Raw genomic sequence first — 12,711 nt, forward strand, 5'->3', positions numbered from 1 at the left:
TCGGCGTTTCCCAAATGATACCCTAAAAATGTACGTGCGTTCAGTGGGACTCATGGCGTCCCGCCTTCACCTGGGGGCAGGTGGGCGACCGTGCAAGACACCGTGAGGATCCCCCATTACATGTGGGTTGTGCAGGAGGTGACAGGGATCTGCCACGGCGGAACAGAGAGATCTTCGGATCAGTGGTTCACAAATACACATGCTGTGTGACTGTGTGCGAGTTCTGTGTCTTCACGTATCTCATTTCCCTATTGGTAAAATAAGAAATGAACACTCATCCTCTTACTGAACGAAGCGTCATTCTTTTTGACATATCTCCATCCCACGGAGCTTGGGACACAGAGATGTGGTTTTCCTATCTTCTGTATGCCAGATGTGCACCCAGGGGCTGAGATGGGTGAAGCCTGCAGACCCTTTGCCGACTGCAGCGCTTCTTCCCGTCTGCAGTTTATTTTTACATACTCTGCTGTTTGTACTGAGTACTATTGAATAGTTTTCCTGAAGGGAAATAGACGGGATGATGGGATAGACTTCGATCCATTTTTCAACTGGACTTTGTGTTTTAAATAGCTTTTTTTCCTCTCTTACTAATTAGTCTGTTAATTTTGTAGTTTGTAGGTCTTTCGGAACATCAAAGGGAACTTGTGTTTTCCTAGACAGTGTGGTTAGCAGTGGCCTAATTCAGTATGTCTTGTTGAAGTTTTATGGTAAGCTATGGCTTGCTGTAGTTACTATACCATCATTTTTATGCCATAGCTTCAGAGACTACATAAAGACTGCTGGAAAAATCTATTGCCAGTCAAGCTGTCCCTTTGTACACATTACCTGTGAGACCACAGCTCGGATGTTGCTTTTGGTCCCTACAGAAGGGACACTGAGTTGCTGGAGCGTGTGCAGAGAATAGTGAGAAAGGGACTAGAAAACAAGATCTACAAAGAGCAGCGAGATGAAGTGGGGCTGTTTAAATCTGAAGCCGAGGGGGCTGAGAGAAGACCTCAGAGCTCCCTACAGCTGCCTGAAAGGAGGTCACAGCAAGGAGGGTGCTGGTCTCGTTCCTCAGGTGACCAACGACAGGGCATGAGTCAGTGACCTCAGGTTGCACCAGGGGAGGGTTAGCCTGCGTATCAGGAAGAATTTCTTCAAAGAGTGGCCAGGCATTAGAAAGGACTGTCCAGGGAGGTGCAGGAGTCCTCATCCCTGCAGGCATTTAAGAGATGTGTGGATGTGACTCTGAGGGTCACGGTTTGGGATCCCATAGGTCAGGCTGATGGCTGGACTTGATGACTTCGAAGGTCTTTATCAACACAGATGTTTTTATGATTCAGATCATATGGGAGCATTAGGGTCTTCTTTGAATGGGCTGTTCAGAGTCATTGAGATCAAGTGTTTGCTAAGTGAGGCTCCAAGCTATGCCCTGACATTCTTCGCATACTGGAAACTATTTCTTTTTCTTCATATTTTCATTTAACTTAACATATTACTTGCCAACTTTTGACCTCAGATCGCTACATTATACATTTATGATTGTCTTTTTTTTTCCCCCCCATAAAGGAGCCTACCCTATATAAATATACCAAACCTTGCATGCGTAGAGGACGACGTGACTACCTCTTTCTGACCTGGTCGTCATCCTTGAAAAACCATTGAATCCTTAGGAAAATGGTAAGCTTTGTACATCTCTCATTTAAAATTACAATGCAGAAAGTAGTTTAATACACTATGTATTAATACACTATGTATGAATGTATATCCCAGAGACATCTGAACAATCAAGCTGGGGTTATTTGTAAGTTAACAGCTGATCACACGGCTTCTATTTTCTAATCTAGCTATTACCACAAACAAATATTTGTATGTACAGGCTTACGTCATAGGGCCATATGTCTTTGTAATTTCAGATCATTGTTGGTTGCTCTGAAATTGTTTCCTCCTGATTATTGTTTCTTGAAATAAAGGAGGAATCAGAAGCATTCCAGCCTGTTACAGCCAAAAGAGCTCATTACTTTTGTGGGTCAAGGAGATGAGTAAAGGGATGCTTTTCTTCGCAACGGTTCTAAATGTCTTTTGTGTTTACTTTTATCTGCATGGTTCTGTTACTGACAGAAATAAGTCCATGCCTTGCTGAGGTGCAGAGTGCCACTGAATTGTTGTTTTCACTTGCACTTTACTTGCCCTGTTTTTTTATTGTAATACTTTGGAAGGTGACCAAGGAAAATGATGGGCGAGTGGTAAGAGAGAACTTCAAAATGCTGTAAGCATCTGCACTCATCATCCATTGTCATTGCCAGCCCTCCATTGCAGAGCCATACATGCACCAAAAAAGATCTCAGGAGATGCAGTTGCATTTAATTCTGTACCACAATTTGGTTTAAGATGCAACCAGTGGGTAACAAACATTCTGTGTTGGAAATCTCCCTACTAAATAAAAATGTGTTCTTTATAATGAGGTCAGTAATTTTACATTTGGAGCCACTATGCTTTATAAACCTTTACTTATTGCTATTTTACGTGTAATCAGATGACAGTGGAAAAATGGCTGAGCTCCTGGATTTGAGGGATTCAGTTTGGGGTTTTCTTTTGCTGTTTAGCCAAATTATTAGCAAGCAATTATTAGCAAGAGTCTGAGGTTCCTTAGAAGCTTGCCTGCTACGTGTGACAGTGTAGCTTCCAGCCTAGCATTACAAACACATAAAACCTGATTAATTGGGAATTACTGACCTTTAAAATGAGCTAGATGAACTATGCGGATCACCGGAGAGTTCCTAGGTACTAATTAAGTGAAGCAATTAAGTTATTCTGAGATCATTTCTGAGCAGCAGTTGTCTGGTCGTGTATGTGACCATAAACTTACTTGAAAAAACTCTGTTAAACCACTTTTCTTTGGTATTTTTCTGTTGGGATAACACCCCATTTAATAATTGTTTTCATAGCCAGTGCAGTTTGACTTTTCAGCCCGTCAAACAGCACAGCAAAGTTCACAGCTGACAACAGAGCCATTCAGCTCAAAAATAAACATTTTTAAAGGAGCTGATGGCTTGAATTGTGTCCCTGCGGATGTTAATAACTGCATCCACATCATATTTTGCCTTGTAATGAACACTAAGCAGCAGTATTTTTAACATTTTCAGTGCAGTGGCAAAGGGTTCTGTCGTGTGAAGGCTGTTGCATAAGCTGTGTATTGTATGGCATTCTGGCAGGGGTACAACTTTTCTCACTCGGTGCTATATCTGTTCTCTGTATACAGAGAGACTCAGTCCCTAGGGCTATCAATCTGGCATCTTTCATCCGCATTAAGTTTACTGCAAATAGTTTTTGTGTGCATGCAAAAAAAGAAGTGCTCTTTAAACCTTTGTAGACAGGCATAAAGCATTCAAATAAGCACATCTGCTGCTTATTTATCTCAGAGTTCTTTGTCATTGAATCCTGACATACACATCAGCACAATCTGCACTCTCAGATTCACCAAACCTGGTTTGCCTGTGTATATCCTCAAAAGTCTTTAGTTTCAATACTGTGACTGTGCTGCCTTACTCAAGAGTTTGTCATGCTTATTTTTGTCTTGTTTATTTTTAATCCTTTATTATTTATTTATCTTTCTATTGTATGACTGTCACATCTTTGAAAATGCTTTGCTAACTTACAAAGGAAGTACAGAGGAGAAATGATGTAGTTGTCAAATATGTCTATAATTTTTTCCTGGCCAGTGTTTGTATGGACTCCTTTTAAAAGTGCTGCAGCAATGAGAGTTCTCCATCCTCCTACTCTGTTCCAGCACCTTAATACCCCTGATATGTTTGGTTGTTTTGCTTCAGACAAGACAAAATTAACACATCAAATCACAGAAGAGTTTGGAAGGGACCTCTGAATATCGTCTAGTCCAACACACCTGCTAAAGCAGATCCCTTACAGCAGGTTATATGGAAAATGTCCAGGTGGGTCTCATATCACCATAGGACAGGATAGTTCCATAGGAGGAACTCCACAAAATCTCTGGGCAGCCTGTTCCCTGTTAACCCTCAGGGTAAAGTTACTTTGATGTTCGTGTGGAACTTCTTGTTTTCTGGTTTGTGCCCATTATTTCTTGTCCTGTCAGCAGGCACCACCGAAAAGAGCCCAGCCCCATCAACTTTACAGGTGCCCTTTAGATATTTGTAAGCACTGATAAGATCCCCTCTCAGTCTTCTCCAGACTGAATGGTCCCAAGTCTCTCAGTCTCTTTTTTCATAAGGGAGATGCTTCAGGTTCCTAGTCACCCTTCTAGCTAATGGTGAGGTCCCATCTTATTCTCATACACAAGTAAAGCCTAGTAAAACTTGAAATCCAAAACTTCTCATATACTGAAGAGGATTATCATTTTGTATCTCAAGTGCTGAAAAAGCTTGTTTGTATGAAAGAAATTGGATGAAAATCTCATATGTTCTAATAACATATTATTTGTTCCCAGACAAACATCTTGTATTTGGCTGGTGACTGAGACGTACTCTTGTACTAATGGTACATTAGGAAGAGTAGGTTATGCCTAGCAGCATATGTTTATCATTGTTTACCAAAGCAGTGAATAAGCAGTGTGACTGGGAAGCTCAGAAGTTGAAAATAGCATATAGAACTTCCTCTCAAAACCGCATTATTCCAGCTCTTTAAAAGTGTAAAGATCATAGAGCAGCTTAGGTTGAAAGAAACTTTAAAGGTCATCTAATTCCAACCTCCCTGCCATGGGCAGGGCGGCCACCCACAAGATCAAGCTGCCCAGGGACCCATCCAGCCTAGCCTTGAACACTTCCAGGTAACTTCTATAGGTACCCTGTTCTAGTGCCTCCACACCCTTTGAGTAAAACATTTCTACCTAATATCTAAGCTGAATCTTCCCTCTTTTAGTTTGAAACCATTTCCCCTTGTCCTCCTACCATCAAATAATATAAAAAGTCCATCTTCCTCTTGTTTACAAGCTCCCTTCAAGTACTGGGAGGCCACAGTGAGGCTGGAGCCCTTTCTTCCAGCTCCAGGCTTGAGTGCAGTACTCCAGTTAGGGCCTCAGAGGAACACAGTAGCGGAGGATAGTCAGCTCCCTCTCCTTGTTTGCCACCATGTTCTGATGCAGCCCGTGATACTATCGGCCTTCCAGGCTGCAGGAGCACACTGCTGACTCATGTCTAGATTTTCATCCACCAGGACCCACACAGCACTGCTCTCAAGGAGATCTCCTCCCAGTCTATAGAGATGTGGGACCGCCTTAACCCAGGTACAATAACTTGCACTTGGCATTGTTAAACATCATTAGTTTTGCATGGACCCACTTTTCAAGCCTGTCCAGGTCTCACCAAATAGCATCCCTCCTTTCTGTTGTATCATTTCCATCACACAGCTTGGTGTCATCAGCAAACTTGCCCAGGGTGCACTCAATCTCACTAATTGTGTTGTTGATAAAGATGTTAAAGAGCACCATACCCTACCCAAGACAAACCCCAAGGGACACCGCTTGTCCCTGACTTTTACCTGGATGTAGGATACAGGTATCACAACCCTCTGGCTGTGACCATCCAACCAGTGCTGAACAACCTCCCCCCTTTTCTAAGCTGTATATTTCTAATTTAGAGATGAGGCTGTGGCGTGGGACTATGTCAAGGGTTCTGCAGAAGTCGAGGTAGACATCAGTTACTCTTTCGTTGTCCACGAGTGCCTTCTCACTCTGTCAGAGAAGGCCACCAGATGGGTCGGACATGATCTTCCCTTGGTGAAGCTGCACTGGCTGTCTTAGATCCCCTTCTCATCTGGCATATGCCTTAGCTTAGTTTCCAGGAGTGTCTGCTCTATGATCTTCTCAGGCGCAGACATGAGGATCATCAGCCTAAAGTATTGCTTCAGCGTCAGAAAGTACCAAACCACCAAGCTGCTCGTGCTCAGACATTTTGTAAATTCAGATATTTGTTAAGCTACCCCAAGCAACTTGGAGAATACTGGAATTAGCATGTTTGAAGAGAGAGAGACCTCCTAAATCACGTATCTGAAATGGAAGCAAGAAACGTGCAGGAAGATATTTTTTATGTCTAGTACCTTATTTCAAATCAGGACATAGGGCAAACTGAACACAGTCAGAAGGAAGTTAATGAGATTCTCTCAGAGCTAGGCTACCCAGTAATGGGATTGTACCTAAGGCTATCTTGTGAAATGGTAAACCACTAATGAGCCTGTGCTCACAGCATGGCAGTATTTTTCCTGCAGGAATGCCAGGTTGTAAAATTAAAGCATTTATATGCTTTTGGTTTTGTTTGTTTTTTTTTTTCCCTTTTCTTTCTTTAGAAACAGAAGCATTCCAACCATGAAGTATTGTACATAAAACACAATGCAGAGCAAGCAGTTGTAGAGAAATGGAACTTTCACTTTCTCAAAAGAACTAGCTACTGCATTGTTTTCTCTCCTTCATTACATCTTCATATTGGAAATAAATAATTGTTCATTAAATAAAAATCAATCATCTTACCTGCTGTAATGCTATAATGGGATAGAAAATACTGCGATAATAGCAGGGAGGCAGAGTCTTTGGCTACAGCAAATGAGAACGAGCTGAAATGCAACAGCCACAGGAATAAAGGAAAAGAGCTGCTTTCCTTTGGATAGCCTCAGGTAGGCAGGGATCTCCACCAAGAGATGTCCTCACCTCTACTGCCAGCCCTTAAATGAGGCCTGGGAAGGGATGGATCCTGGCTCCACTCCTCCTGGTCACTCAGTTGCATGCAACACCTGCGTTGGCCCTGCCTTCCCACCAGGTGCTCAATCACTGGTTGAAGCCCTGACTTAGCATTCCTGTTACACATGCATGCAGACATTAGTTTGCAATAGTACATTTTCTGCTGTTTTACTTTTTCTTCTTTTTATTTTCTTCAAGAGGCAAAAGCCTTCACTCTGTAAAAATACCATTTTTTGAAAGTCTGTTTCCTTTTCAGCATAATCAAAATGGTTTTTGTTTTCCTCTAGGACTTGCTAAGCTGTTTGTATTAGAAATAGTAATAAATGTGTATGAAAACAAGGGACAAAAGTCTTGCCTGCTTGCTTGTTCATATGGCAGCCTTTCTAGGCTGAGTAACTGTTACCGCATGTTGTGCTGTCCCTTTCCCTCTAAAACTTTTACCTCAAATCTTCCATTTTTTCCTCCAAACTGTATTTAAGGTACTGTTCCCTTAGTAAGGATTGATGGAAGGAACTTGTGGTACACATACACAAAAGTGTGCAACTAAGGAAGTTGTTGGAATTATACAAGCTACATGACAGTGAACACTGAAGAGTATGGCCTCTTTAAAGTGGAAGTTGGTTTACTTCAATAAGAAGCATATGCCAGGGTATTTCTGTAATATATGTACTGTCCGTATTCAAGCCAGCACATAACTAATTTCTTCAATTTAGATGTAATTGTTAGCCACTTAGAAGGTATTATCCATCCTATTTTTGATTTGTACTACAGTCATCCTGATTGTATACGCCAATAGCCTTAATGTGTGTAACAGTTGTGTAACAGTGTAACACTGTAAACCAAGAAAAGTTGGTGTGCTTAGGCTGCAAAGGCTAAGTGTCTCAGCTAGAGGACTGTCATTTTAGCCACATGTTAAAAGGAAATGACTCAGTATTTTCCATCAAAATGTTAACTTCCTCTGTATAAAATGTCACTTGTCAAGAGCATATTTTCCTCATTTTGCAATCTAATAGGAAACAACTTGCTTAAGTGTTTCTGTTTTCCCAGTGATAGCTGTTGAAAGGAATAGCAGCTGTTTACTGATAGAAGCAAAACAGTGGTAGGACATCACAGGACATCCTGGTATTTAATTATTGCTGATAAAACTAATTCCTCGTTAGCTTTGGGCAGTGCACTATAACCTCTTTTATCTGATGTACCACTCAATCCATGAGCTGGGTGGGGCAGCAATAATTACTATTTCATGTGCTAGGAAGACTAAGAAGTAAACCTTCCTTTCAAGTTTAATGTGGTGTTTGGGCTTTTTTTTGTTTTGTTGTTATTGTTTCAAATGATTTGGAACAGTTACCATCAATAAATGTTACTGTTGTGTGGATGTCTATAACAGAAATATTCTGGTTCTGATTCTTCTTTTAGCTCTTCTTTTCACATTTAACTCCTGAAGAGAAAGGGGCTTGAATAAGGAGTATCCCTCTTACAGACAGATACATTCTCCAGATGGGCATCTCCTCCTGAGATCCCTTCCTTGTCTTTCTGATACTTGAGGAAAGCTGTTCCTTTTGTTAGTTTGCCAAAGAAAAATACAACTTGCATCTTTCCCACTTCAATGTACAATTCATTAATCTCTTAGACTGAGTTTTGTTGTTGTTTCTTTTAAGATGCACATATGTTATAGGGAAGGCAGTATTTTTTTGTTGGACTGGTATGGCTGGAAATGGCTAACAAGCTCTTCAGGTTGGAAGCAGAAAATGAGCTGTACTGACTTTGCTTTTGCATTGCCCGGCTGCTTGGTGGCTCATCAGCCTCTGTGTGCTTACAAGGAACTCTTAGAACGTTCTTTCTGAAAGCACCGTGGGCACCTGACACACAGTCATTCCAATTCCTAACCTTCACAGAGCATGTGCTGGTTGAAGTATTATCTAAGGGCAGGTGTAGCTGCCCATGTCTTGCCACTCCTGCTGAACCAGTAGAATGGTATGTGATGGAGTGACCTGAGAATACTTGAGTGGAGGAGAAGTAAACTTCTCCTAATAGGGGTTGACTACTAAAAGCTATTTTAGCGCACTTCCTGGCAACTGTTATCTCAACAAAATTTATGTTAAGAACAAAGTGTTTTAGAAATAAACTCAGGAATACTAAGAAATTGTGTCAGGACAAGTGGAGAGGGCAGTCACAGAGGGACAGAGTATTTGATGCAGGGAAGAAAGAGGAGTGGATTGGTCAGGACTCTGTCCGGTTGGGCTTTGAATATCTCCAAGGATGGCTGTTCCACAGCCTATTCTGGGTAACGCCTTTCCAATGTTCAGTCACCCTTACTAGTGAAACTAATTTTTATGTTTAGTATTTCTTATATTTAGCTTGTGTCAGTTGCCTCTTGTGCTTTCTCTGAGAGACTCTGAGAAGAGCCTGACGCATCTCCTTTACTTTCTCATTTTGTATTTATATGTGTTGATAAAGTCTTTCCAAGCCTTTGCAGGCTGAACAATTACAGCTCTCTCAGCCTCCTCTGATACATGCTCCAGACTCTTAACCCTCACTTTGACCCTGTCCTGGAGTCCATAGTTTTGTGCTAGAGGTAAGCCCAGGACTGGACCCAGCCAGATGTGTCTCACCAGTGCTGAGTAGAGAGGAAGGATCACCTCCTTTGACTTCCTTATCAGTAATGCAGCCCAAGATGCTGCTGGCATCTTTTTCATAAAGGCATCTTGCTGGCTAGTGATCAATTGCTGCCTGCAGGGACCTCCAGGCCATTTTTGAAGGGCTACTTTCCAGCTGGCTGACTGTCAGTCTGTACTAGTGCATGAGGTTATTCCTTCCCATGTGCAGGGCTTTGCATTTTCCTTTGTAGAACTTCATTAAGTTTCCATCATCCCTTTTTCCAGCCTGTCAAGGTCTTTGTGAATGGCAGCACAGCCTCCCGCTGTATCATCATTAAACTTGCTGTCGGTTGACTTTCTTATTGCCCTGGTCATTAATAAGAGGGTAAACAGTACTGGCTTGGCTCTTAGCTCCTGGGTGTACACTGGTCACTGGCCTGCAATAGGACTTCCTTCACCTGATCACAGTGCTCTGTCTCAGACATTCAGCAAGTTTTCAGTTCACCTCATTGTCTGCGTAGCCTGTTTTTTGTATTTTTGTCTGTAAGGATGTTATGGGAGAAAGTGTCAGAAGCCCTTCTAAAGTCAAGGTAAATGGTGTCCGCTGTTCTTATCTACTGAACTGGTCACATAATTACAGAAGACTATCAAGTTAAGTGCTGTTTATCCATCCTAAGTCCATGCTGAGTACTCTTCATGACCTTCTTGTCCTACACATATTTGAAAACAACTTCTGGGATTACCTTCTACATCATCTTAAAGGGACTGAGGTGAGGTTGAGCAGCGTGTAGCTGGATTCTCCTCCTTTTCTTCGCTAAGATGAGAATGGGGCTTTCTTTCTTCTAGTCCTATAAGCAACTACAAAGGTTACAGAGGAATGCTTATTTATTCTCCCTGGCATTTTTTTCATTTTTCTTCTGCAATTTGAATTCTTTTAGCAAATAAAATGAAACAGTATCTTGCATATTTAGTGAATGTGCATTTCAGTTATTTCTGTAGTATATACCAGAACACAATACCTAAGCATTCGGTGAAACAGCTTTACTAAAATGCTTATTCCTTTGAAGGAAAGGATAGGAAGCTACCTTACAAACCTAGTCAAAGCTCTTGCATAGTACAAGAGTGCTAGCCATTTTTTTGCTTTAATTTTTCAAATACTTGAGTTAAATCTAGTGAGATGTGGGTAACAGAGCTGCATTTCACCTATATAGTTTCTAAGTTAAACCAACAGTATTTCTATGCTTCTAAAAGCTGAGGAAACCAAATAATAAAGTCCTCCGTAAGTAACACACAACTCTGCTATTAAGGGTTATATTCTTTTCTTGTAACTATGTGCTTAATTGCAGCATTGAGCTGCATGTTCACTAAAAGGGAAAATTGACCCCTGTTGTGAGTAGGTGGTGGATTCTTATTTTTTTTTATTAGCAAACCATCTGCTTGTGTGTTATCTGAAGACATGTTGAATGTTCTCTTGGAAATGAAGTGACAATCTGAGTCAATAAACAGGTTCTATTTGCATCTAGATCTTGTAAAATAATTAACCTATCTATATGTTTGGTGTGGTGCCACGAGTGACAGAAATGAAAGTTGTTTGGCTTTTATTTCTTCCAGGTTTATTTTTACTTCAGACAAACTGTGATCTTATGCGATAAGGATGTTTTTATTTTGGCCGTGGATTTAAGTGGAGGTGGTGCTTCTTGTTTATCTTTTTGTTTTTCTTGTTATCTCAGTTGTAACACTGAGCGCTGCTGTGAAGATCAGCTGTGCTCTTGGTCATTTAACTGGAACCAATAATAATTGCATGAAAATGCAGATGTATAGATCGTTGTTGTATGTAGTTAGCTTTGCTTTACAAGACTTCCAGCAGGGCAGTGAGTTACTGTATGAAAGAATTTCCCCGTACCTTTAAGCTCTATCACTTTGCTAATGGGATTCTTTACTGACTGGAGTTAAGCATGAGCTTAATTATCTATCATAGTACCATTTATAAATGCTTCTTCTGGTTTTGTATTTTAGGTCTAAAAATATCTGGAAGGGGATTAAGTGGTTCAACAAGTAACGCTCTGATGGACGACAGAGAATTTCCACCAAATGATCTACAGATAGACTCAAAGGACAGTCTCCCTGCTGACTATAGGGTCGAATGTTTGACCTCTCATTTGGTTTCTTCAGCTGACGAAAATGAGAATCGACTTGACAATGATGGGAATGATGTTTTGACCACTAGTAGAATTGCTATGGGAAGACAGGATGAAGGTGAGCAGGACAGCATCAATAATAATGAGAATATGGACAGTGGAGACTGTACCCCAGGCTGTAAGGAAAGTGAGACTGGGAAGAGATCTGTGAATGTCCATATGGACCCTCAGCTGGAGGAAAAGCTTGTTACAGAAAAACAGCCAGGTGGAAAAAGAAGCCCAAGAAGCAAAAGAAGCTCCAGTAAAAAATCTAAAGGTACTTACTAAAAAATATGTTTCTGTTCTGTTTACTACAAAAAATCTATATTTTTAATCTGTGGACTAGTAATAAAGATAGGTCTTAGATGCCATACTAATTATTTTTAAAATTTAACTAACTTTTTTTCTACTTCAATATTACTAAATCAGATTCAATTGTAGATGTTTTAATTGTATGTATTTTAATCAATCAGCTATATAACAAATGAAACACATCAAGGAAGGATGAGTTGAGCAAGTACAGACTGTCAGTATGGAGACTGGGCTGAGTTCCAAATCAGAGTGGCCAGAAATTCAGGCATTATGTTTGTGCTCAAGTGCTCAAATGCAAGATTTTGGTGTCTGGATACAGAGTCAAGATTTTAAGTCTTGGTATGAATACCGTCTAGACCTGTTGCCGTCAGAATTTACTTAAGGTGTTTAAAGCTTGGTCTGTAGTCTTAGGATGTGCATTTCAAGTAATGAGTTGTTCGAGTATGTTTTGATGTTACTTCTCCTTTAGATTTTTTGCATCAGAATCAGGGAAGGAATACATAAAAGTTTATTACGTGTCCTTTTTGAGATGTTTCTTCCTTTTCAAATGAGTAGGATTTGTCTGCATCAACATGCATATTAGGCTTATGCTATAGATCATAGCGCTTATGTGACATTGTGCTACAAATATATTAATTAAATTCAGTGTGTTTCATCCCATTGGTATATTTGAAAGCTACTTGGAACAATTGAGTCACTCTTGTTTTTTTTTCTTTTTTTCCTTCTAAAGGCTGAGAAGATGGGGAATTGGGGGAATAAAAATAGTAGAGTTTTACTAATGACTTGTATTTTTATGGCCTAGTTCTGAAAAATGATGATCTGAAAGGGTTGTAAAATAGGTGGAGCAAGGAAAAGGAGGTTTTGTGTTCCATGTGTTTTGCATACAGGCAAGATCTAGAAAAGAAAAGTTATGTTTTCTAGTAAAGATAAGAGGATGCTG

General features: G+C 40.5%; 1 protein-coding gene across 2 annotated transcripts in view; it reads left to right on the forward strand.

Moving 5' to 3' along the window:
• The window catches only part of CNST (consortin, connexin sorting protein), a 46,149-nt gene that overhangs the window by 823 nt on the left and 32,615 nt on the right, over positions 1 to 12,711 (forward strand). The window contains exons 2-3 of one of the 2 annotated variants that reach the window (XM_072332487.1): positions 1,552 to 1,662; positions 11,299 to 11,736. In XM_072332487.1, the coding sequence (XP_072188588.1) occupies positions 11,349 to 11,736 (388 nt within the window). In that variant the 5' untranslated portion in view covers positions 1,552 to 1,662; positions 11,299 to 11,348. Of the gene's footprint in view, positions 1 to 1,551; positions 1,663 to 5,133; positions 5,240 to 11,298; positions 11,737 to 12,711 lie in introns of those variants that run through there. The other variant, XM_072332485.1, reaches the window with a different exon arrangement.

This window comes from Excalfactoria chinensis, chromosome 3 (assembly GCF_039878825.1).
Source record: "Excalfactoria chinensis isolate bCotChi1 chromosome 3, bCotChi1.hap2, whole genome shotgun sequence".
Taxonomy (NCBI): Eukaryota; Metazoa; Chordata; class Aves; order Galliformes; family Phasianidae; genus Excalfactoria; species Excalfactoria chinensis.